The sequence below is a fragment of the Taudactylus pleione genome, unplaced genomic scaffold (assembly GCF_031769625.1).
Source record: "Taudactylus pleione unplaced genomic scaffold, aTauple2 ptg000219l, whole genome shotgun sequence".
In the NCBI taxonomy this organism is placed as follows: Eukaryota; Metazoa; Chordata; class Amphibia; order Anura; family Myobatrachidae; genus Taudactylus; species Taudactylus pleione.
In genome coordinates, this window is record NW_028284621.1 from 1,730,094 (window position 1) to 1,757,594 (window position 27,501).

A 27,501-nucleotide genomic window follows, 5' to 3' on the forward strand; every position below is an offset into this window, starting at 1 on the left:
ACAGCGGGCCATTCCGGGAGAGGAAGGTAAGCAGGAGATATCTGTGATACTAGTGTGAGGGGACAGTGGGCCATTCTGCAAAAGGAAGGTAAGCAGGAAATATCTGTGATACTAGTGTATGGGGACAGCGGGTAACTCCAGGAGAGAAAGGTAAGTAGGAGATATCTGTGAAAGTAGTGTATGGGGACAGCAGGGCCACTCCGGGAGAGGAAGGTAAGCAGGAGATATCTGTGATACTAGTGTATGGGGAGAGCAGGCCACTCCAGGAGAGAAAGGTAAGCAGGAGGTATCTGTGATACTAGTGTATGGGGACAGCGGGCCATTCCGAGAGAGACAGGTAAGCAGGAGATATCTGTGATACTAGTGTATGGGGACAGCGGTCCATTCCGGGAGAGAAAGGTAAGCAGGAGATATCTGTGATACTAGTGTATGGGGACAGCGGTCCATTCCGGGAGAGAAAGGTAAGCAGGAGATATCTGTGATAATAGTGTATGAGGACAGCGGGCCATTCCGGGAGAGGATAGTAAGCAGGAGATATCTGTGATACTAGTGTATGGGGACAGTGGGCCATTCCGGGAGAGGAAGGTAAGTAGGAGATATCTGTGATACTAGCGTATAGGGACAGCAGGGCCATTCTGAGAGAGGAAGATAAGCAGGAGATATCTGTGATACTAGTGTATGGGGACAGCGGGCCATTCCGGGAGAGAAAGGCCAGCAGGAGATATCTGTGATACTAGTGTATGGGGACAGCGGGCCATTCCGGGAGAGAAAGGTAAGCAGGAGGTATCTGTGATACTAGTGTATGGGGACAGCGGGCCATTCCGAGAGAGACAGGTAAGCAGGAGATATCTGTGATACTAGTGTATGGGGACAGCGACCATTCCGGGAGAGAAAGGTAAGCAGGAGATATCTGTGATACTAGTGTATGGGGACAGCGGTCCATTCCGGGAGAGAAAGGTAAGCAGGAGATATCTGTGATACTAGTGTATGGGGACAGCGGTCCATTCCGGGAGAGAAAGGTAAGCAGGAGATATCTGTGATAATAGTGTATGAGGACATCGGGCCATTCCGGGAGAGAAAGGTAAGCAGGAGATATCTGTGATACTAGTGTATGGGGACAGCGGGCCATTCCGGGAGAGGATAGTAAGCAGGAGATATCTGTGATACTAGTGTATGGGGACAGTGGGCCATTCCGGGAGAGGAAGGTAAATAGGAGATATCTGTGATACTAGCGTATAGGGACAGCAGGGCCATTCCGAGAGAGGAAGGTAAGCAGGAGATATCTGTGATATAGGTTTATGGGGACAGCAGGGCCATTCTGAGAGAGGAAGATAAGCAGGAGATATCTGTGATACTAGTGTATGGGGACAGCGGGCCATTCCGGGAGAGAAAGGTAAGCAGGAGATATCTGTGATACTAGTGTATGGGGACAGCGGGCCATTCCGGGAGAGGAAGGTAAGCAGGAGATATCTGTGATACTAGTGTGAGGGGACAGTGGGCCATTCTGCAAAAGGAAGGTAAGCAGGAAATATCTGTGATACTAGTGTATGGGGACAGCGGGTAACTCCAGGAGAGAAAGGTAAGTAGGAGATATCTGTGAAAGTAGTGTATGGGGACAGCAGAGCCACTCCGGGACAGGAAGGTAAGCAGGAGATATCTGTGATACTAGTGTATGGGGACAGCAGGCCACTCCAGGAGAGAAGGTAAGCAGGAGATATCTGTGATACTAGTTTATGGAGACAGCGGGCCATTCCAGGAGAGAAAGGTAAGCAGGAGATATCTGTGATACTAGTGTATGGGGACAGCACGCCATTCCGGTAAGGAGGAAGTATCTGTGATAGTAGTGTATGGGGACAGCGGGCCATTCCGGGAGAGAAAGGTAAGTAGGAGATATCTGTGATACTAGTGTATGGGGACAGCGGGCCATTCCGGGAGAGAAAGGTAAGCAGGAAATATTTGTGATACTAGTGTGAGGGGACAGTGGGCCATTCTGCAAAAGGAAGGTAAGCAGGAAATATCTGTGATACTAGAGTATGGAGACAGCGGGCCACTCCAGGAGAGAAAGGTAAGCAGGAGGTATCTGTGATACTAGTTTATGGAGACAGTGGGCCATTCCAGGAGAGAAAGGTAAGCAGGAGATATCTGTGATACTAGTGTATGAGGACAACGGGCCATTCCGGGAGAGAAAGGTAAGCAGGAGATATCTGTGATACTAGTGTATGGGGACAGCAGGGCCATTCCAGGAGAGAAAGGTAAGCAGGATATATCCGTGATACTAGTGTATGAGGACAACGGGCCATTCCGGGAGAGAAAGGTAAGCAGGAGATATCTGTGATACTAGTGTATGGGGACAGCATGGCCATTCCGAGAGAGGAAGGTGAGCAGGAGATATCTGTGATATAGGTTTATGGGGACAGCAGGGCCATTCTGAGAGAGGAAGATAAGCAGGAGATATCTGTGATACTAGTGTATGGGGACAGCGGGCCATTCCGGGAGAGAAAGGTAAGCAGGAGATATCTGTGATACTAGTGTATGGGGACAGCGGGCCATTCCGGGAGAGGAAGGTAAGCAGGAGATATCTGTGATATAGGTTTATGGGGCCAGCAGGGCCATTCTGAGAGAGGAAGGTAAGTAGGAGATATCTGTGATAGTAGTGTATGGGGACAGCAGGGCCATTCCGGGAGAGGAAGGTAAGTAGGAGATATCTGTGATACTAGTGTATGGGGACAGCGGGCCATTCCAGGAGAGAAAGGTAAGCAGGAGATATCTTTCATACTAGTGTATGGGGACAGCACGCCATTCCGGTAAGGAGGATGTATCTGTGATAGTAGTGTATGGGGACAGCGGGCCATTCCGGGAGAGAAAGGTAAGTAGGAGATATCTGTGATACTAGTGTATGGGGACAGCGGGCCATTCCGGGAGAGAAAGGTAAGCAGGAGATATTTGTGATACTAGTGTGAGGGGACAGTGGGCCATTCTGCAAAAGGAAGGTAAGCAGGAAATATCTGTGATACTAGTGTATGGGGACAGCGGGTAACTCCAGGAGAGAAAGGTAAGCAGGAGATATTTGTGATACTAGTGTATGGGGACAGCATGGCCAATCCGAGAGAGAAAGGTAAGCAGGAGATATTTGTGATACTAGTGTGAGGGGACAGTGGGCCATTCTGCAAAAGTAAGGTAAGCAGGAAATATCTGTGATACTAGTGTATGGGGACAGCGGGTAACTCAAGGAGAGAAAGGTAAGTAGGAGATATCTGTGATAGTAGTGTATGGGGACAGCAGGGCCATTCCGGGAGAGGAAGGTAAGCAGGAGATATCTGTGATACTAGTGTATGGGGACAGCAGGCCACTCCAGGAAAGAAGGTAAGCAGGAGATATCTGTGATACTAGTTTATGGAGACAGCGGGCCATTCCAGGAGAGAAAGGTAAGCAGGAGATATCTGTGATACTAGTGTATGGGGACAGCACGCCATTCCGGTAAGCAGGAGATATCTGTGATAGTAGTGTATGGGGACAGCGGGCCATTCCGGGAGAGAAAGGTAAGTAGGAGATATCTGTGATACTAGTGTATGGGGACAGCAGGCCATTCCGGGAGAGAAAGGTAAGCAGGAGATATTTGTGATACTAGTGTGAGGGGACAGTGGGCCATTCTGCAAAAGGAAGGTAAGCAGGAAATATCTGTGATACTAGTGTATGGGGACAGCGGGCCACTCCAGGAGAGAAAGGTAAGCAGAAGGTATCTGTGATACTAGTTTATGGAGACAGTGGGCCATTCCAGGAGAGAAAGGTAAGCAGGAGATATCTGTGATACTAGTGTATGAGGACAACGGGCCATTCCGGGAGAGAAAGGTAAGCATTAGATATCTGTGATACTAGTGTATGGGGACAGCAGGGCCATTCTGAGAGAGAAAGGTAAGCAGGAGATATCTGTGATACTAGTGTATGAGGACAACGGGCCATTCCGGGAGAGAAAGGTAAGCAGGAGATATCTGTGATATAGGTTTATGGGGACAGCAGGGCCATTCTGAGAGTTGAAGGTAAGTAGAAGTTATCTGTGATACTAGTTTATGGAGACAGTGGGCCATTCCAGGAAAGAAAGGTAAGCAGGAGATATCTTTGATACTAGTGTATGGGGACAGCACACCATTCCGGTAAGGAGGATGTATCTGTGATAGCAGTGTATGGGGACAGCGGGCCATTCCGGGAGAGAAAGGTAAATAGGAGATATCTGTGATACTAGTGTATGGGGACAGCGGGCCATTCCGGGAGAGAAAGGTAAGCAGGAGATATTTGTGATACTAGTGTGAGGGGACAGTGGGCCATTCTGCAAAAGGAAGGTAAGCAGGAAATATCTGTGATACTAGTGTATGGGGACAGTGTGCCACTCCAGGAGAGAAAGGTAAGCAGGAGGTATCTGTGATACTAGTGTATGAGGACAACGAGCCATTCCGGGAGAGAAAGGTAAACAGGAGATATCTGTGATACTAGTGTATGGGGACAGCATGGCTATTCCAGGAGAGAAACGTAAGCAGGAGATATCTGTGATACTAGTGTATGAGGACAACGGGCCATTCCGGGAGAGGATGGTAAGCAGGAGATATCTGTGATACTAGTGTATGGGGACAGCGGGCCATTCCGGGAGAGGATGGTAAGCAGGAGATATCTGTGATACTAGTGTATGGGGACAGCGGGCCATACCGGGAGAGGAAGGTAAGCAGGAGATATCTGTGATACTAGTGTATAGGGACAGCAGGGCCATTCCGGGAGAGAAAGGTAAGTAGGAGATATCTGTGATACTAGTGTATGGGGACAGCGGGCCATTCCTGGAGAGAAAGGTAAGCAGGAGATATTTGTGATACTAGTGTGAGGGGACCGTGGGCCATTCTGCAAAAGGAAGGTAAGCAGGAAATATCTGTGATACTAGTGTATGGGGACAGTGGGCCACTCCAGGAGAGAAAGGTAAGCAGGAGGTATCTGTGATACTAGTTTATGGAGACAGTGGGCCATTCCAGGAGAGAAAGGTAAGCAAGAGATATCTGTGATACTAGTGTATGAGGACAACGGGCCATTCTGGGAGAGAAAGATAAGCAGGAGATATCTGTGATACTAGTGTATGGGGACAGCAGGGCCATTCCAGGAGAGAAAGGTAAGCAGGAGATATCTGTGATACTAGTGTATGAGGACAACGGGCCATCCCGGGAGAGAAATGTAAGTAGGAGATATCTGTGATACTAGTGTATGGGGACAGCGGGCCATTCCGGGAGAGACAGGTAAGCAGGAGATATCTGTGATACTAGTGTATGAGGACAGCAGGGCCATTCCGGGAGAGGAAGGTAAGCAGGAGATATCTGTGATACTAGTGTATGGGGACAGCAGGGCCATTCCGGGAGAGAAAGGTAAGCAGGAGATATCTGTGATACTAGTGTGAGGGGACAGTGGGCCATTCCGGGAGAGGAAGGTAAGCAGGAGATATATGTGATACTAGTGTATGGGGACAGCGGGCCATTCCGGGAGAGAAAGGTAAGCAGGAGATATCTGTGATACTAGTGTATGGGGACAGCGGGACACATCGGGAGAGAAAGGTAAGCAGAAGATATCTGTGATACTAGTGTATGGGGACAGCTTGCCATTCCGGGAGAGAAAGATAAGCAGGAGATATCTGTGATACTAGTGTGAGGGGACAGTGGGCCATTTCGGGATAGGAAGGTAAGCAGGAGGTATCTGTGATACTAGTGTATGGGGACAGCGGCCATTCCGGGAGAGAAAGGTAAGCAGGAGATATTTGTGATACTAGTGTATGGGGACAGCGGGCCATTCCGGGAGAGGAAGGTAAGCAGGAGATATCTGTGATACTAGTGTATGGGGACAGCGGGCCATTCCGGGAGAGGAAGGTAAGCAGGAGATATCTGTGATACTAGTGTATGGGGACAGCGGGACACATCGGGAGAGAAAGGTAAGCAGGAGATATCTGTGATACTAGTGTATGGGGACAGCGGGCCATTCCGGGAGAGAAAGATAAGCAGGAGATATCTGTGATACTAGTGTGAGGGGACAGTGGGCCATTTCGGGATAGGAAGGTAAGCAGGAGATATCTGTGATACTAGTGTATGGGGACAGCGGCCATTCCGGGAGAGAAAGGTAAGCAGGAGATATTTGTGATACTAGTGTATGGGGACAGCGGGCCATTCCGGGAGAGGAAGGTAAGCAGGAGATATTTGTGATACTAGTGTATGCGGACAGCGGGCCATTCCGGGAGAGGAAGGTAAGCAGGAGATATCTGTGATACTAGTGTATGGGGACAGCGGGCCATTCCGGGAGAGGAAGGTAAGCAGGAGATATCTGTGATACTAGTGTATGGGGACAGCGGGACACATCGGGAGAGAAAGGTAAGCAGGAGATATCTGTGATACTAGTGTATGGGGACAGCGGGCCATTCCGGGAGAGAAAGATAAGCAGGAGATATCTGTGATACTAGTGTGAGGGGACAGTGGGCCATTTCGGGATAGGAAGGTAAGCAGGAGATATCTGTGATACTAGTGTGAGGGGACAGTGGGCCATTTCGGGATAGGAAGGTAAGCAGGAGATATCTGTGATACTAGTGTATGGGGACAGCGGCCATTCCGGGAGAGAAAGGTAAGCAGGAGATATTTGTGATACTAGTGTATGGGGACAGCGGGCCATTCCGGGAGAGGAAGGTAAGCAGGAGATATCTGTGATACTAGTGTATGGGGACAGCGGGCCATTCCGGGAGAGGAAGGTAAGTAGGAGATATCTGTGATGTCTCCTGCGTTACCTTTATGATGAATGTTCATTTGCACCTGCTGTTGTACAAATTAAGGACGATGAAGACCCTCCGGAGAAGATCTTCAGAAAAAAAAAAAAAATCATTATTCTAAATGAAATCATAAAAGCTGATTAAATACATCATCCCTAACATTATGTATCGGTTACTTGCTGCAGTGATTTTTTTTTTTTTAGGAGACGTGTGTACGCCAGTTACCCTGAGACAGCATTTAGTCATGAGCCCCTTTTCCCCTACATGATGCTAATGCATTGGCGGAAGGTTTTGATGTAACCTAGTGGTGTGTCAGCAAGAACGCCAGTCATCAGTACACGTCTGCGCCACCTCATTATGACACATTATGAAAATCCTTCTCACAGTGCTGCCGGTTATATCATATCAGCTATGACTGGAGAACACTTTAATGTTTAATCGCATTTAAATCAAACATCTCAGCCTGACATAGTTTTCCTTCTGAGTACTCGGTACAACAGCTGAGTTATGTTATTTAGTTGTAGAGAACTTTACTGAATAATGATAAAAACTAGCTCCCAATTACCACAAATATATACATACAGTAGATGCAGATAACAACAATCCTACCGAGCCCCTAATGTTGGGGGGAGAGGGGTAATATTTCAGTTTATTACATATGAGTGCTAGTAATTTAACTTTGGCAAGTAGCCTAATTATTACACATGGGTGATATTGGTGTAATGCAGAGGTTCCCAAACTCTGCCATTACAGTCCAGGTTTAAGTATATCCATGCTTGAGCTCAGGTGACTTTATTAGTACCTCAGTCAATTAAATTAAAGCATCTGGGCTGAAGCATGGATTTTCTTAAAACCTGGACTGTAATGGCGGAGTTTGGGAACCTCTGGTGTAATGTCATTGCTATAGTAGCCTGGGGGGAAGGGATGTCTAATGTGGTTAAAAACTAGTGTGCTACTGCACAGACTCCAATCTTCCTGTTCTTCAGGGATGCTTCCTGTCCTGTCCCAAGATGGCCACCGTGATCACTACTGAGCATGTGCAGGGGCCATCTTGTCTTCACTGTGTAGAGTGACATGGTGGGAGGCCGAAGTCTCCTACTTAGTTCCTATGGTTAATACCTGCATATAACGCTGTTCCAGATCCCTGCGCTGCTACTGTAGCATACACTCACTGGCTGTATGGAACTTTGCTCCACTCAAGTTCTGCTCCATCACCAGTATGCATGTAACAGTGAGTACGATTGTACCAGTTATCTTTCAATAAGCTAACACCACTGGTTAGGTATCTGGGCTGTTAGTGTGAGTCATCCGCTGGTGTGTGCCTAGAAGCAATTCTAGGCCCGGGCAAGCCGGGCCGTCGCCCGGAGCGCCATGGTGTCCGGCGGGCGCTGGAAACGCCCACCCTCCCTCCCGGCGCTAAAGTGTTTATGGAGCTTCAGGGGGAGGGAGCGGAGGAGGGAAGGGGCGGCCACACAGGACGGCGCTGGGCGCAGCAAAGCCTAGCGCCGGCCCTGATGCCTACATACTGTAACTCGGCAATATCAACACCTGCACCCACATCATTTCCAACACAGCGCTGAATTCAATTAGGTGCGTAATCGTCCGTTTCCACTGGCGAAATCGGACGATTTTCGCCAAAAAACCCCATAGAAAACGTACGATTTTTGACCAAAAAACAGGAGAAAATAGACGAAAAAGTCAGGACAAGCAGGAAATTGCGTCTGTCCCCCAAAAAATGGCTGACATACATCGGAAAATGTTTTAGCAGTGTATTATTGGTTGTAATAAAAGTATTTACGGTACTTAAATTATGTCAGTTGGCGGTAATTTGTGTATACAAAAATTTTTTTTATAGAAAGCTATATTTTTTTTTCAAGGAAATTACTGTTCCACGTAAATCTGGGTTACGTTAAAATGGGTGCAAGTATATTTTCATGTCGTAAAAGGGCACTTTTATAAACTGTTAAAAAAAGTGCCTGCTGCAACCACGTGTGATGTTTAAAACACTTGACGCATCCATGTAGCCCCCCGAAATATTAGACCCAATACATTAAACCCATTTTCAACTACATATTTTTTTTTTCCATAAAATTTGACAGCTCGTTTTTCACCAAATTACGCAACTTTAAAAAAAGAAATAAAATTAGAGCAATTTTTCATTATTTTTAGTCAAAAATAGGGATTTAAATATTAATTTTTTTCACCTGGTCTGAGATGGTGAAAACTTTTTGCTGTTTATTGGGTGAAAATCGTCCGGTTTCGTCGCCCATGGCGACAATGGACGATTTCGCACCCAATTGAATAGGCCCTTAATGTGCTCACTCATTGCTCAGAATTCCCCAACATTCCAAAAGCAGCAACATGACCCCAACATTCCAGGATCAGTAACTATCGGAAGAAAAGGTTACCGACAACTTTCTACTGAGACCTTTTATTTGCGGGACTGTCCGCTCTATTAGGACTTTGTCAAGAACCCAGGCACAGTCCCACCTCATGCTGCTCTGCTTGTGAAGGGGGAACAGCGTGCAGCTAACATAACAGTGTTGCACGCAGCACTCCCAGTGTATCTGAAGGGGAGAGGAGCAAGAGGTTCCTACTGCCAATTTGTCCCTAGCTACAAGATAAGGCCACTTTCTGGGCTTCTCTCAGTCCCCAATCCACTCCTGATGGCCCCTCCAAAGAGCAATGATTATATGAATTCCAGTATATGACCAGTACAGCGAGCAGTGTGTTTAGCACAGTGCGACACAACCAGTAAAGCTGACCATTACGTCGGACTATACTTACAGAGCCAATGTAAAAGGTGTTGGAACCCACAAAGGTAACGATATCTTTGAGCTCGTAGTTGTGGACTCCATTCTGGTAATCTTGGTAGGGTATAACGGACAGGGCAAAGGGACCCACTGGAAGATTCGTGCAATTGGTCAGCTTCACCTCCAGACGCATGGGATCCCCCACCTTACAGTCTGCATTGTTGTCGCGGTCACATGGTTTCCCGTCCACCAAAACATCTGTAAAGCAAAAAAATATGGACACGTTACGGTTCGGTAAAATAAATGACACCTTACACGCCATCAAAAACTTCTCAGACTCAAAGGTAAAATTTCTGTCCAAAAACACGACCCCAAACTTTTCCTATCCGTGTTTATGGGATTATTAATATTGCACAACAGAAATATAGAATTACCGGTGATTAATCCTAAACAGCCAGCACAACTTATTCCAAGTACAGTATGTGTAATAATCCTTCCCTGCATGTAGTTCGGGTACATTTCTGCATATCGTCCTAGACTATCACCTTCTTCTCACAATGATCTTATTCTGAAAACCAGAAGTACTGTAGGTGTCACTTCTTTAAATATCATATATCCCAAAGATGATTTGTGAACATTGTTAATCATGTTCTTCCTGTCGTAGGCTGACTGTAAAACAGAGGCAGGCAGTTAGCGGCCCTCCAGCTGTTGTAGAACTACACATCCCAGCATGCAAAGCCAGTTTTGCTATTTAGCCATTCTAAAACTATTGCAGGGCATGCTGGGATGTGTAGTTTAACAGCTGCTTACTGTTATACTGTAAAGGCACACCTCCCAACTGCAGGATGTTAGATCAGATTTGCGGGGGTTGGGGACGTCTTGCACTGCCATTGGTGCAGGTGTCTCCACAACTTGCAGCATCCAAAATTTTTTTTAAAATTCTGAAAAAAGACCCTCAACATTAAAAACACCCACTGCAACCACACCCCCGTGTCAGATAAAGGCATCCTCTCACACTTTGCAGCCACTCGGTTTCAGTACAGCAGAAAACCAAGTATCTGAGACATGGGCGTCAAGATAAATTTCACACCCGAGTACTAGTCATGGAACGTTTTGAGTTCCTGGGTCCCTACAACAGATGTTGGCGTGCCTCTTTGGCAGGCCTGGTGCTTTGTACCCACCCCCTCTATCAGCGCCCTTGCTTACACGTACTGAGAAATAAAATGTTTTGGGTTTTTTTGGTATGAAAGAATTGCTCATGAATCTATTATATTTATAAAAGAAAAAGTTGTTTGTTTGTTGGCGAATATCTTCCACTGCTCTCAAGGTACAGCTGCCAAATCTTACATAGTTATTTATTATCAAACAAGTAACAGCTATTAGACCACATAGTGACAATACAACAAAGCGACAAATCTTATATATAAAATTCATTGTTACACTGTTTGTTTGATTGCCCGGTTATCCATTCAGACACCCCTGCTCCGATTGGGATGAAACCAACGCAAGGTGGTCCAGTTAGATCCTTGCCAGGTTTTAGGGGGTTGTGGTCCCGGTTGGACCTCCCGTTGGTGTACCCTGGGCAGAAATTTGACCCTCGGAGCCTGTTCTGAGCCTTCCACTGGATGGATTTGGACGAAAACTTCACAGAGGGGGTAATTGGTCCGGGATGCCTAATAGAGTGGTTGGCGTCCTGGTTGGACCTCACGGCAGAGTATGCCAGGCAGAACTTTTCCCCAGGCAGCCTGTCCTGGGCCTTCCACTGGATGGATGTGGACGACATCCCATAATAAAACGTAATAAGTTTGAATATGTAAACCTGGGCACTTCAGCTAGTTTACATATTTTGTCGCATTAGGTGAATTAGTGATTGTGTCCATCTGTTAAGACTGAACGGAACTAACTCTCTCTATTAATGTTCTACCATCAGGCAATGACAAACCGCGGTACGGATCCCATTTACGGCCTAGACGGGGAACTTTCGCGTTCCCAGGTGTTTTTGAGAAGGTGAGGTTTCTATAATATAAACCAATGCACCAATTACTGAGGCTTGTTAAGAATAACGTCGACGCGAACAAAGCTGCTTTCTAGATAGGAAGTACAAGCTGCCCGTTGTCGTCAGAGTTTCCTGTGTTAAACTGGACAGAATGTAATGAGCTCTGGTAAAGTGCAGTGGCAACGCAGGATTTCTAGAGGGGGGTTTCCAAAGGCTTGATTTTAGAGTGAGTGTGGCCAGTCCATGAAGAGGGTAGAATTAGCACTTAACCAGCTTTAATATGAGTCCTAAAAAATGTATTGTGTGTCATAATCCCAGCATGTACAGGACCAGTGATCACAATAAGCCATTAAATGTGGCAGTAGGGCCATCCTGCCTAAGCTGAATGTTTTTATTTTAGATGTGGGCACCATTCCAGTGTATTAGTGCAAGTCCGGGAGTCTGGGAGCAACCTAGCACTGCCCTGGACGTATATGTACATATTGGTCTCTATAGCAGCACATCCCTAACAGTGAATGTTTTCCAGATCTCCTAGTTGGTGCACAGGTTATTTATTACATGTTAAAAGATCCACAGGTAGTGCTAATTATTTCATTTGTGATAGTGAGAGTAACATGCAGCACTTGTAAAATTCTATTTTATTACTATTTCTATTGTAGTCATGATGTGGGCTGGGGAGGGGGTTTCCAGGCAGACGGAAACCCCCCCTGCGTTTGCCTATGAAGTGTTTGATAAAACAGCATTGCAGATAAGAGAGACCAGATGTACTATAGATTTTAGGAGCTACAGGACATTATATGCGCATAACTGTACCGTAACCAGACACGCTGAATCCATAGAACAATACTTACGTCTGGGATTATACAGAGCCATGGACTTTTAGAAGCTGAAGTAAATCTACTCCTTGGCGTCTCTGTTTTCTGTACTTGGTATTGAGTGTTAGCCCATACTTGGCTATTTTGGAAAAAGCATTTCAGGTAGATTGCGAAAGCAATAATTATGAACGCGGCGGTGAAGTGGGGGTGTACTGCTACATCTGAGAGGCGTGTCATACATGTGATGGGCGTGTACTGCTACATCTGGGAGGCGTGTCATAAACTTGGTTTACATCCACATGTAAATGAGCCCCAAAACAGTTAGTAAGATCTACCTGTTGATGAAGACACACTGATACTTTCAGGGCTTCTCATATATTGTGTATAAGTCGTTGTCTATAAGTGTCCAAGAGAAACTTTATATGAAAATGTATGTAGCCATCCATAGGTATCACTGTGCCTTATAGCGGAATGGGTATGATATACCGCTGGCCGCATGGCCGGCGGTTCAATTCCCGTCAGCGGCAGCCCGACAAGAGCAGAGTGCGACACAGCGGAAGCCCGACAGCGCTGGAAATCCTGATCGTGGATAGGTAAGTATCCACTAACCTAACCTAACCCCCCTAACCCTCCTTAGGGGTGCCTAACCCTAACTTCCCCCCCAAGTGCCTAACCCTAATCCCCCCTCTAAGTGTCTAACCCTACCCACCCCCTTCCCCGCTGCATAACCCTAAGTCCCCCCCGGGGGTGCCTAACCCTAACCCTCCCTCCCCCTAGCCTAACCCTAACCCTCCCGGGGGTGTGCCTAACCCTAAGTCCCCCCGGGAACCCTAAACCTAACCCTCCCCCCCCGCGGCTGTCCGCTCGCGGCGCCCGGCATCACTACGATCGTGATGCTGGGCGCCGGTCTCCCGGCGTCGGGGAAATGCGGGCGCCTACATCTAGACGCCCGGCATTTCACCCATGCCGGGATAAGACAGTCGGGAAGCCGGCTGCCGGCATATAGGCAGTCGGCTTCCCGATTGCTTCCCCTTATAACCAATGCAGGGAAATGGCACTGATTATACCATTTGAATGGTATTCTTTTTTTTTTGTTTTAAAAGTATATAACAGCTACAAAATGTGGATAAGCTGCTATCAGGGAGATTTCTAGGCTCTTCAGGGAGTCTCCACGACAACCAGGGAGAGTTGACAAGTATGTGTTAGCCTGCGAGCAGGGCCATCCGCCCTCTCTCTGTCTGTCTGTTATTACCCAGTCTCCTTTTAATACGATTTTGGTTCTAATTTTACAGCGTGGCAGATTCTGCTGGCGCTTCATATGAAAATGATACTAAATAAAGATTCCTGCTGGAAGCGGCATCCCGGGGACCCATCTTCCGTGCAGACCTACTGCATTATCAATGATCCATCTAAAGCCAGCAGCAACCTGTTGTGGAGACGCCATCACCTGCACGGATGCTGGATGAGAACAAATCCTCTCTCCCTCTGGCTTATCATCTATCGGCATCTGAGCTTCAGCATCTTACAGTACACGCTGTCCTACTTCATGTACATTGCATGTAATCGCTTGTGTGAACTACAAACTGCTTTAATGAAGTGAAGCTAAACTGTGTGATGTTGGGGATGAAAGTTCCCTCGAAAGCCTCTGTCAGAAGTAGAGGTTTCTTTGAGCATCAATGTTTTGATGAAACTTGAAAGTTTATCTTCTTTAAACAAGTAATGTACCTGCAGCAAGTCTGCAGAGGGCCTTAGAGGCAGGCCGGCAACGCTCAGAGCTGGAGGGAAACTAAATTCGTAGGGGGAGATGTGTCAAATCTTCTTAAAAAGAACTGGTTGGTGAAGTTTTCCATAGGAGCCAATCCGACCCTAGCTATTGTGTTATAGAATGCACTAGTTAAATGATAGCTGGAAAGTGATTGGTTGCTATGGTCAAAATGATGCAGCCCTGGTTGTCATGTAGACTGGAGGTTACTGGGCGTTTGTGACCCCATCTGAATTCCGTTTCCCTACAGTGAATGGTTCTGAAATGACTGATGGCCAAAACACGGGAAAACACTCATGCATGACGCATCTAATGGCCTGACACATGTAACACAGTACATACTGTATTCATAGGGATTGATAATCCCTTTATCGAAGTCTCCGTGTTCTTTCACCTCCTCCTAGGGAAAGGAGTAGGGCTTTGACGTGAGGACAAACACTGGAGAGAGCATGAGCTCATATCATGTATTGTCTTCACAGCAGCTGTTTAACTACAACCCCCAGCCTGCTCCAATAACCAGTTAAGGGAATTATAAAACTATTAGGTGAAGGAACTAGAGAGGCATGAGGCAGCCAGAGCCTCAGTGATGTCACTGGTTTCCAACTGGAAGGCTGCATTTTTAGGAATATTGGTACAGCTAATAAAATAGCCGCTTCCACTGTGTTTAGGTGATGGACCCTCATTAACGTTTAAATACGTTTCTCTATTGATATCCTCTCCTGACTCCTATATAATAATTCTCTCTGGCTGTATGTAGCCTTCTGTATCCACCTGACTTCTCTAAGCATAGACAGGAGAGACATTGCCTAATGCCCCTACAAGAGGTCTGTAAAGGTGAGGTCATTTCTCCTGTTCATAAGACGTCGATCAGTAAATTCCACCTAACATACTGTAGGGCCTGGCTTGTTTATAAAACACCATCTTTAAAAGACATGAGAAAATATGTCTATAGACTTATGGTTCTTTGGGCCTGATTCAGAGCCGGACGCTCTGACCAGAGCGCTCGCTCTGAATCGGGGCCCTCCTCCATGAAAATGGAGCGGCCTCCTGGCCGCTCGCATAGCTGTAGGTGACCACCCACAGCATATGCGAGCGGCCAAAAAGATGGTCGCGATGGTCTTGACCATTGTGACCATCGGACTTGTGACGGAGACCCTGCGGTAGGGTCTCCCTGCCACAAATTCTGGAGTGATTTTGGCTCTATCAGAGCCAAAATCACTCCCACTGACATCACTAGTGATGTCAGTGGAGCCGGCTTCAGACGGTAGGCGTTCCCATGGGTACGCCTCCGTCTGGCCGGCACGCCCACCAAAGGGGGCGTGCTGTCAATCAACATCGACAGCACGCCCCCTTTGGTGCGAGACCCGGAGCAATAGAAAGCCCGTCGCTCCCCGGGTCTCGCGCATGCGCACGACGGAGCTCCCTCCGTCGTGCGCATGCGCAGTGGGGAACATCGACCCGCTTGCGAGCGTAGTGCCGCTCGCAAGCGGGTCTGAATGACCCCCTTTGTCTGAATCTTATGTTGTATGTATTGTAAATTTTCAACTATAAACTTTTAAAGACTTAACAATAGCAAAATGTTTGTGTTACTGTACACGTCCCCATCGCATCTGCTGGGAGACTTCTGTTACAATGTTCTTTCTTATGTTACCCTTCACTCTTCCTCCCTGCCTCAAACTTTGTCCCTGTTGCTCTAGAAAACAGTCTTATTGTTATAAATGATGTCTTCCTTTGTTACATCAATACATTTCGAAATGCGTGGGGTCATATCTGGCTCAGCGTGAGGAGACCGTACTCCAAGCATCATTCAGACAAACCAAATTTAGAACAATTATTTTTCTTCTATCCCTGTTGAATACATTTTAGCAGAGCAATCACCATCATGAATAACATTCCAGCGGCTGCAGCTCTCACTGATACAGTATATAATATTTTTTTTTAAATCTGTCCCATTACTTGTGGTTATTGTTTTGTGTTTACTATTAATAGGCAATAATATTGATTTTTATATCAAAATACGGGACAACATAAATCTGTAGAATATAAGAGCAAGTGCATAACATAATGCACAAACCCCCAGCGATTGTTTCGTGATTTACAATATTTGCAATCGATCATGTTTTGAAATTCAACACAGAAGTGTCCAACGAGGAATATTAGCACTTGGATCAAAAACATCCTAAGGACTGTGAGCATTACGGAGACTTTTCATTTCATTCGGAGACTGATATCATTGATATGTTTTTCAGTAAAGTGTTTAATGTGTTTTTCGTGGCTTTTTCCCTCATACTAGGGTCAATGGATTCTCCATCCATCAGTCGCTTCATATATTTATCTAATCAATTTCTGTAATAAAGTTAGAACCTAAAATATTGGTCCCTCTCATTTCAAGAAGAGTAATTATATTTATGTAGATTTTTCTGCTTCCAGTGACATTTCCGTGTAATAAATGAGGGACACAAATAAGCCAGAGCACCGTGCTATCTTGATTAATTAGAATATTTGAATTATATAACATACTGGGCATATAGTACTCATTGGAAAAGGACAGGACGTTATATTGAAAAGGACAATTGAAAGAGAAGAAATAACCTTACGGCCAGGATGTCCAGCCTGAACATGGTGACCGCTGCAATATAAAGTGTTTTTAGGGGATAGAAGGGGGCTAGTGAGGCCTGGCAACTCCTAATGAGACATGACCACATCCCCTTAATGTATGCCCTCCTCCCCGCACTTTGTCCTAATTTGTACCAGGACCAAGATATATAGTTATACCGCACTTTCCTGCCTTCAACTATAAACTCTACAGGAACAGGTCTTACAGTATGGACTGCGCTTCACCCAAAAGTGGGCTTTTTGGGTCGGATCGGGCCAAGATCTATCAACAGTGATGAAGAGAGTGGAGAAGTGGGCAAGTCAGGCAGTTGCCCATAGCAACCAATCAGCATCTGCCTATCATTTTACAGCATGTAATTGGTTGCTATGGGCAACTTCTCCACTTTTTCACTGCGCGGTGTCCCAATTTTGCATGTGTAAATGTTGGGACGCATGGTTATAACAAGATGATTATTTAGGTCCCTAATACACGGTCTTTCTTCAGCTACATCAGTAATAACAATATTACTATTTACAGGGCCGGATGAAGGACTGTGGGAGCCCTCAAGACTGGGGCCAAAGAGAGTTAATCAGTCCCATAAATATTAAACTTTATCCTTATATCGGCCAACTTATTACACACTGGGATACCCAGCGTTGCCTGAGTTGAGGACTGGACCCTGAAGAACAACCAGGGGTATAGCTACATGGCATATCACTGATAGCTACGATCTTGGCACTTGGTAGGCAATATATCATTTCTAAACGTATATATAAATATTATATTACAATATGTAGTCATTAAATATACAAGCACCGCTGCTGCACCTTTTGCCAGTTGCTATTCTGACATAAAAAAACAACCATATTATCTATCTCAAAAAGAAGACAGCACTGGTGCTTGTAATATATGATCCAATACTATCGGATAAATAAACATTGCCAATAAAACAAATCTAATATTGGCCCTCATTCAGAGCCACTCGCTAGCGGCAGTACGCTCGTTCCGAGCGATGTTCGCACATCTGCGCATGCGTACGGTTTTTAGTACGCATGCGCGAACCAGTCAGTGCGGCCGAAAATCGTTTGTACGCAATATAGCGAGTGCCTGCTATTTTGAGTGACAGAATGAGGCGTATGTGGGTGGTAACAGGGGAAGGTGCTTGAAAACGGGGAGTGGAGATCCGAACGCAGGCGTGCTTAAAGGTCAAAACGGGCGTTTTATGGGTGTGCATAATTAATATAGCAGCGTCAATGACCACGTCATTTGTTTTTTTTTAACTCAGAACTGCTCGCAAAATAGCGGTTGAAAAAACCAACCACAAGAATAGCGAGCAGTTCATATCCTGTTCGATGTACTCGATTAATCTAATAAATAGCGGACATGACGTATGGTGCGAGCGGCCAGGTGGCGTTTTTAAGAAATAAAAGAGCGTATGTTTTGCTCACTCGTTCAGACTTAGAGGTGTGAACAGACTGCAATGTGCGAACGGATCATTTGAATAGCCACCCCTTGTTTTTGAACGAACGAACGCAAATAGCGAACGGCTCTGAATGAGGGCCATTGTTTGCTTGGTCTCAGTAATCAGACTTCTCGCACTTAAATGTATTTAATCAAACAGTTGCATAAGCTACTATCACAACAAGAATAATAAATAACATATATAAAACATAACCTAATATACAAAGTGTCTAATCAGCTGCTACTTTCAGCAAATGGAATATTAATATACTGCAGTATAATCCTCAGGTGCTGATATATAGAATAAATCCGCAGAAAAAAAAGTTCCACAATGGAATACAAATAATAGTGGCGTGCTCACCCACGGACTGAGAGTGCCCAGTACCAGGAAGATATTCGATTTCAATCCTCAATACAAAGGCTTATAGTTCTTCTAGTACATACAGGTTGTGATATATACAATATCCTGTAATAGAGAGCATCGCGGCTTCTTAGCTGTCATTTTTACTCTCTTGTGTATGGATAGTCTAAACCTGTACCAGATTGATCACTGTGATATTCTAATGGAGCAAACACACTAGACGATAAAAGTGAATGATATGAACGATAACGTTCAACGATATATCGGTCATATCATCCAGTGTGTATGCACCAAACGACCAATGATGCGCGCTCCCGCGGGTCGTTAACAATGTTTGCCGACGTGCAAACATGACGTCACTGAACCATATTGTTAACGAAATCGTTCAGTGTATACACCCAATATCTTTCAGCACATCGTCTAGTGTGTATGCCCTTTTAATGTAGCGTCCAGTAACAGCTCACTGGCTGTGGTGGGGAGCATCTCTACCTCGCGGCTGTGTGTCACAGTCTCTTCTGAGCGGTTGATAGCTCTAGTTTTATGCCTCGTAGGTTGCTCCACTTTTTAAATCGCAGTGCCGGCTCCTAATCTGAGCAGGCTTTCCCTTCTGCAGCGACTGTAAGTGTTGTATGGACTGAAGGTCGGCTCACCAGGATCCCGGTAATAGGTGATGGCCGCGGGGAGCCCTAAAAGCACTTGGGTAGTAATGTGAAAATATCAGCAGCTCAGGATTTAACCATTCGACGCGTTTCGCTCCGGTCCCGGAACTTTATCAAGATAAGGGTGTTCCTACTTATATTGTGTTATAATCAATTTTTAGGGATTGTGTGACAGTGTGTGGCCCTGACGAAGTTCAAACCTAGGAAAAAACCTAATCCCGGTCCAACTACACCACCATGCCAAATTTGCTGGAGCTATGTGCAAAACTCTGGCCATGGGTAAAGGACAAAAAGATGGACGGACGGACAGCCAGCCACGCTTTCTTGCTTATTATATAGATTGTACTTTGTCACCCAGTTAGAATAATAAAAAGGAGGAATTATTGATGTTTGGTTTTTTTTGCTTTTAAATGTTACAGCACAGACACAAACACACAAACACACACACACACACACACACACGAGCCCTGGCATATCATAAACCAATAGGAAAAGGTCGCTGTATGGTGTATGGCTTGAGATAAACGAGCAGAACAAGCGTAATAAGGGGCGAATGTTCAAATGCAGGAGCGTGTGACGCAGCACGATTCTCCACATGAGTTTAATTATTCATGACCACATAGGAACGGGTGTAGGAATAGTCAATGTGAGTGCACAGACTATTTCTTCTGCCATTAACGCGTACCTTAGATGCGATTCCTTTGTAACACAGATAGAAACACGATCGGTGCAAACATATCGAGAGAACGGATGTAAATCTAAGGATCACATGTATGACGGTGTGTACCCACCTCTACTTTCTCCTCAGATGTCTGTCTGATTGCTAAGGAGCAGAAACGAGGCAGCTTGGAGCGGAGACCCATTCTGCCCTCCGAGGTGTCCCATGCCTCTCACCTACACATCACTTTATACCTACTGTACAGCTTATATAAAGGACTGTGTGACCAATTTACATTGTGCTGCGTATTGTGTGACATCTTATATATTGTGAAATACCAGGTTGCCAATTTGGGGACAGCCATAATTTCATATAAGAACGATAAGCGGAAGAACTGCTGTAACTTCAACCCCGGCTGGAAGGGAAAAGTATTTATTTTACTGGTTAAAACACAGGGGAGGATTTCATCCGCTTTCATTTCTAAATCGCCCTGGTTTAATTTTTAATAAAACTTTCAGGCCTCTATGAGGCAGTAAATGAGTCTAGAAGGCCGTGTATCAATGTCTCCAGATGAATCAGAGTATAACGTATGAGCGCACAGAGATTTCCCTTCATTTATCTGTATTACTAAGGGGAGATCGGCCAGCGTTCCCTGCTGCGTCTGCAGACACAACCTATCCTCATTGCATCTTCCAATCTTAAAGCTGGAGGAACCAGTCCTAATAGGGCAGACGGCGGGGGAGGAGGATAAATATGGCGCCTATAAATCACCTATTTCTGCTGCATGTGCGGTAAGAACCTGCGTGCAATGTGCACTTCTGCCTATCTACGCCTATAGGACACATTTATCAGAGGATGAGAAACAATCTTCTAACGCTTTGCCCCATACATCAAGGGCTTAGTGGACACAGGACCTCATTCAGAGGCACTTGAAAAAAGTGAGCGCTCACTCTGAATGTGGGCGGCCGCATCTCTAAAAAGAGCCAGTCTCCTGGCCGCTCGCTTTAGCGAGCAGCCAGGTTGATGGTTGCGATGGTCAAGACCATTGGGGCTTGCGACGAGACCCTTGTGGTAGGGTCTCATCTGCAAGCCCCTTATAGAGCCGGAAGCTCTCCCACTGACATTACTGGTGATGTCAGTGGGGCCGCCAACAAACGGCAAGCGTTCGTTTGGGAACGGCTCCGTTTGTGAAGCCACCCCCCCGCCACGCCTACAAAACGGGGCTAGCTGTCGATCACCATTGACAGCCGCCCCTTTTCCGGGGCTTGCGCATGTGCAGTGCAGCCGCTGCACGGACCCACAGACTCATGCGATTGCTCTCCCGTGCCTTCCAAGAAAGCCTTATTAATAAGTATATGGGTGATACAAGTATCGGAGCAACACTCGTTCTCTTATCATCATCTCAGGGCAGCGATGACAGAAGAAACTCATTTTTACAAGGTTTTTATGAATCTTCAATGTTTTTTAAATATTTATTCTTACACTATATATTATATATATAATTATTATTATCGTTTATTTATATGGCGCCACAAGTGTTCCGCAGTGCCTTACAAGGTACATAACCAAAAAGTGACTTACAGTAAAATACAATACAATGAAGGACAAGGACATGGATAATATACAGTGATACATAGGTGGCCATAGCACCCACATAAGCAGCAAAGCATAGGCACCAAGTGTTAGGTGTCCTAGTGGTAAGTAAGAAGTAGATGAACATAAAGTAAGGAGAAGCACAAGAGGGTAGAGGGCCCTGCTCGCAAGAGCTTACATTCTGAAGGGGGAGGGACAGACGGACTGACATGACACAGATGGGGAAGACAGGGAGGAGGGAGCATGTAGTAGCAAGTTAGGATGGGAGCTGGAAAGCATTGATGAATGTATATGTATAGATTGTAAGCTTGCAAGCAGGGCCCTCTTACCTCTATGTCTGTCTGTTATTACCCTGTTTTGTTCGATCAATGTTTCCAATTGTAAAGAGCAACGGAATATGCTGCGCTATATAAGAAACTGTTAATAAATAAATATATATATATATATATATATATATACATACACACACACACACACACACTACCGTTCAAAAGTTTGGGGTCACTCAGACAATTTCGTGTTTTACATGAAAACTGACACTTATTTATCAAATGAGTTGCAAAATTGATAGAATATATAGTCAAGACATTGGCAAGGTTAGAAACAATGATTTTTATTTGAAATAATAATTTTCTCCTTCAAACTTTGCTTTCGTCAAAGAATGCTCCTTGTGTACCAATTACAGCATTGCAGACCTTTGGCATTCTAGCTGTTAATTTGTTGAGGTAATCTGAAGAAATTTCACCCCACGCTTCCTGAAGCACCTCCAACAAGTTGGATTGGCCTGATGGGCACTTCTTGCGTACCATACGGTCAAGCTGCTCCCACAACAGCTCAATGGGGTTGAGATCTGGTGACTGCGCTGGTCACTCCATTACTGACAGAATACCAGCTGCCTGCTTCTTCCCTAAATAGTTATTGTATAAGTTGGAGGTGTGCTTTGGGTCATTGTCCTGTTGGAGAAGGAAATTAGCTCCAATCAAGCGCTGTCCACAGGGTATGGCATGGCGTTACAAAATGGAGTGATAGCCTTCCTTATTCAAAATCCCTTTTACTTTGTACAAATCTCCCACTTTACCAGGACCAAAGCAGCCCCAGACAATCAATTACCTCCACCATGCTTGTCAGATAGCGTCAGACACTCTTCCAGCATCTTTTCACTTGTTCTGCGTCTCACAAATGTTCTTCTGTGTGATCCAAACACCTCAAACTTTGATTCGTCTGTCCATAACACTTTTTTCCAATCTTCCTCTGTCCAATGTCTGTGTTCTTTTTCCCATATTAATCTTTTCCTTTTATTGGCCACTCTCAGATATGGCTTTTTCTTTGCCAATCTGCCTAGAAGGCCAGCATCCCGGAGTCGCCTCTTCACTTTAGATGTTGACACTGGCGTTTTGCGGGTACCATTTAATGAAGCTGCCAGTCGAGAACTTGTGAGGCATCTATTTGTCAAACTAGAGACTCTAATGTTCTTGTCTTCTTGCACAGTTGTGCACCGTTCCTCCCACTTCTCTTTCTACTCTGGTTAGAGCCTGTTTGTGCTGTTCTCTGAAGGGAGTAGTACACACCGTTGTTGGAAATGTTCTTTTCTTGGCAATTTCTTGCATGGAATAAGCCTTCATTTCTAAGAACAAGAATAGACTGTCGAGTTTCACATGAAAGTTCTCTTTTTCTGGTCATTTGGAGAGTATAATCGAACCCACAAATGTGATGCTCCAGATACTCAACTAGCTCAAAGGAAGGCCAGTTTTATAGCTTCTCTAACAAGCAAACCTGTTTTCAGCTGTGCTAACATAATTGCACAAGGAGTTTTCTAATCATCCATTAGTCTTCAAACGCGCTTAGCAAACACAATGTACCATTAGAACACTGGAGGGATGGTTGCTTGAAATGGGCCAATGTAGATAATCCTTTAAAAAAACAGACGTGTATTTCTGATTAATTTAATGTTATCTTCATTGAAAAAAACAGTGCTTTTCTTTCAAAAATTTCTAATTGACCCCAAACTTTTGAACAGTAGTGTGTGTGTATATATATATATATTTATTTATTTTATTTATTTTTTAAACTGTTCTTGTAACCTAGTTTTTCGATTCCAAGCTGGATTTCAAGCTCTTGCATGCGCAAATCCCCAGAGACTGGCCTGTAAAGTCACATGTAAAAATGTTAATGGAGTCGAGTGATTTTTTCCTACTGTGCATGTGTAGTGCCCCAGGCGCCAAATTTGAGGGGGCTCAGCTGCAATCACCACGCCGGTGGCTCTTGCCCGTCGCCATTAGAGTGTGTTTAGTTACTTTGCAGCAGCGGCTGTTGAGAGTCTCAGTCTCCCACAATGCCAGGTGTGACGTCATGCTGTGTGATGTCGTCATGCATGGCATTCTGGAAGTGGCCACAGTGGAGAGAGGGCGGAGGAGAAGCAGCATTACTGTGTGGCATAATGTGTAAGGGGCATTACTGTGTGGCATAATGTGTAAGGGGCATTACTGTGTGGCATAATGTGTAAGAGGCATTACTGTGTGACAAAATGTGTAAGGAGCATTACTGTGTGGCATAATATGTAAGGGGCATTACTGTGTGGTATAATGTATAAAAATCACACTCCTTTTTTGTGGTTGGGACGCCAAATTACTGCCTTGCCCCGAGTGACAAAAATCCTACTTTCAGCCCTGCTTTTTATAACATTGACTACTGAGCACCTTCCTATATTTACACGCACAGACATTCCCGCGACGGCCTCCCTTTCATGGGTTAATACTCCTGCCGCAGTAGGTATCACAAATAAGATTTAGAAGAAAACAGACCCTTTAATTTGGAACAGCAGTGTGACATGAAAGGGGACAATTACCACGTGTCATCTATTAGGAAGCACTTACACAGAATAAGCCACACATGGAAGTACAGGAGGCCGTAATGTCATTATCACCAATTAACACAGAAGCAAACACAAAGCAGGAGCCAAGATTACCGGAGTGATGTCACGGGATCTGGTCCTGGCAGCCCTGCGGACACATCAGTGACCAGCGGCCATCTGGAGGGCCATGTTACACTTATTTGTTTGAAGAGGCAATGAGGCTTAAACCATACACACAGGAGCTCGAGGTCTGTAATGATGGGAGTTGTAGAGAGCAGCGTGACTTGTGTACAAACAGAGCTTAGTCACGGGATAAAGGAACAGTCCCCGCAGCAAATATATATATAAACCTAAACTGCTGAACACCTCGTATGAGACAGCGGCTGATTACTCTGCGCTTGTCAGTTTCCTGTAATGGGTTAATGGGGACGCTTTGCTTTGTTGGATCAACAGCTCATTTTTCTGCAAGTGGATATTCAAAGATCTATTTGCAGAAAAATAAAATAAAGAATATTTATATAACATTTATTTTGCAGAATTTGTTCAGAAAAGATCTGAAAGATGATTCTCTCCCGAATTAGTTTATTTCCGGCTGCAAAGCAATGAAACCGGTACAGTAGTTTAAATCTGCCGAAATGTTGTACTGAATGGGAACCTTGGTTCATCCAGCCGCATAAACACTGGGCGCAAATGTCTGGAATATCAAAGATACCGAAACCGCGTCTTCGTAACTGCACCACCCAAACGAATGTCTGCGGAACCTAAATAATTAGGCGCTACTAGTCATATAAAGCAGTTACTCCTCCATTAATTGTGTGCCCGACTGCATATGGCTGTGATAAAATGGGGGTACTCCTATAGATGTGAGGTGTACAAGCAAACACATATACACTGGCCAGCTAGAACATTAAAACCACCAAAAGCGAGCGCTCGCTCTCAATCAGGGCAGCAGCTTTTTAAAAAAAAAACTGACCACCCACAGCTTTTGCGAGCGGCCAGGTGATGGTCGCGATCATCGCAACTGCGACGAGAACCTTGTGGTAGGGTCTCCTTCCTGCAAGCCCCAGTGAGCTTCCTGCTCTAACTAGTGATGTCAGTAGGGCCTCCCTCAAACGGCAGGCGTTCCTTCGGGAACGCCTCTGTTTGGCAAACCACCCCCGGACACGCCTACAAAACCACCCCCGGACACGCCCCGTTTGTAGCGAGCCCCGGAGCCAGTGAATTTCTAACTCGCTCCGGGGCTTGCGCACGTGCATTCCGTGTGTGCGCAATGCCCCAACATCGGCCCACTTGCGAACGCATAGCGTTTGCGAGCGGGTCTGAATCAGGCCGTGAGTGTTCACTTGCTGCCTAATATATCCCATCCCTTGTCAGGTGCCACTCACAGATAGGTGATATTGGATCATTTTCCTCAATAAAAAAAATGAGCGTGTCTAATTTGTCTGATTTGATTCTCTTTATCTACTTTTAGGACATCACAAACTTTCAAGCACCACTAATATATATATATATATATATATATATACATATATGCACATACACACAGTATATCATTCTTGCCGACTAACTCCTCTCCGGAAGAAGCCCGAAGAAGAGATGTAGCTGACAGCTTTGAAGGACATGAACAGGGTTCTCCACGTCATTAAGTCCTCACTTCATTTTAGCCCCGCCCCTCGTTACAGACCCGCATATTCCCCGTATAATCTGCCCACTTCACTAGGAGTGTAGGCGGCATGTGGTAGATCCGTCTTCTCTTCCGGCAGTGCTGGGGACTACCGGAATCAGGAGCGTCCTGTAACTTGTGGGAGGGTAGGCAAGTATGAGACAGTATATATAATATATATATACACACACACATAGAATATACACACACACTGTTATCTCCTATACAGCAGTGTTTACAGGACAAATATACCAATATTATATGATACCTTTAGAATTATGTCATTGTATTTAATCTTGTGATGTGAGAAGTGTTGATGCCATGTTGCTCAGTGACCCAGCCCAAATCTCATTTCACAATGCCTTTTTCTCCATCACATCATCAACATTCGCTGCGTCACTGATCAGGGGCTGGCAATCTATCGCCATCCGGGAGGGAAGGAGTTAACCAGCAGGCGGTCAGAACAGAAACATGTGCTGCCGATCAGTCAGGCAAAAAGCGCAGGCTTGTCTCTGGCCCGGCAGACGGACGCTCAGTTTCCACGGGGCCGCTAATGTTTAACAAGCTGACAGTGTTTTCCTACATTAGTATGGAGATAAGAGCGCTCGGTTGCTCTGAAGACAAGGGACAAAGCAAAGGGGGGGGGGATGTGCCTGCCGGTTACTAAAAGCAAATTATAACGTACGTGATTTTCTTCGGCACTCGCTGTATCAAGCGTGGTTCATGGAGGGGACGCACTGCAGACATGAGCTGATCTCATACTTGCCTACCCTCCCGATTTGGTCGGGAGCCTCCCGAAAATCGGATGCCGCTCCCGACCTCCCAGGAAGGCAGGCAAGTCTCCCGGTTGCCGCCGACCCCTCCTGTCCCACCGCAATTACTTGTAAAACCCCGGCAGCCAAGGGGGGCGGTGACGCGATTCACGTCATTTTGGCACCCCCCCTGCTTCACACTGCATGTAATATCGACACGCTCGCGTGGCTCCGCCCCCGCCCGCAAAAACTTGTCATCTGGCCGGCCCCGCCCCTGTTTGCTGGCCCCGCCCCCCCAGTAATGCTGATCTGGCTGCTCCCTCCCGGAAGGGGCAGCCAGATAGTCAGCAAGTATGGCTGATCTCTATACATGTTATAGATTAAAGGTTTTTTGGTGTCTATTCATCATCACTTAATTTTCATCTTCAGATGGTGAATGCTCCCACTCCAGGATCGCAGCCCATTCCCTATGGGAAGGAGTCTCGGGTTTGCGAAGAGGGATCCTTTCAGATTCCTCCGCCCCTGTGCGTCTCCTTCCGCCGTATGTGGTCATGCATCCGTGCGCACTTGCGGAGCAGTGATACACTTCGAGGAGACAGCTGACTTTGGGATCATCTGTCTCCGCCTCGGAGCAATGATGAATTGCTCAGGCTCTGCATCGAATTAGAATGTTAATTATCGGGAAATATTAACATCATGAATAGACCCCTATGTATCAAGCTCTTTTTACATAAAATGATGCAGAAACCGCAGTTTAATTATTATCAATAGGGACTACGATCCGACCCCTATGCACTATGCTTTTT

General features: G+C 45.7%; 1 protein-coding gene across 1 annotated transcript in view; it reads right to left on the minus strand.

Moving 5' to 3' along the window:
• Positions 1–27,501, minus strand: part of LOC148517336 (trafficking protein particle complex subunit 9-like) — a 368,047-nt gene that overhangs the window by 8,676 nt on the left and 331,870 nt on the right. Inside the window, exon 2 of the mRNA XM_088478831.1 lies at positions 9,563–9,786. Within this exon, the coding sequence (XP_088334957.1) occupies positions 9,563–9,786 (224 nt within the window). The remainder of the gene's footprint in view (positions 1–9,562; positions 9,787–27,501) is intronic.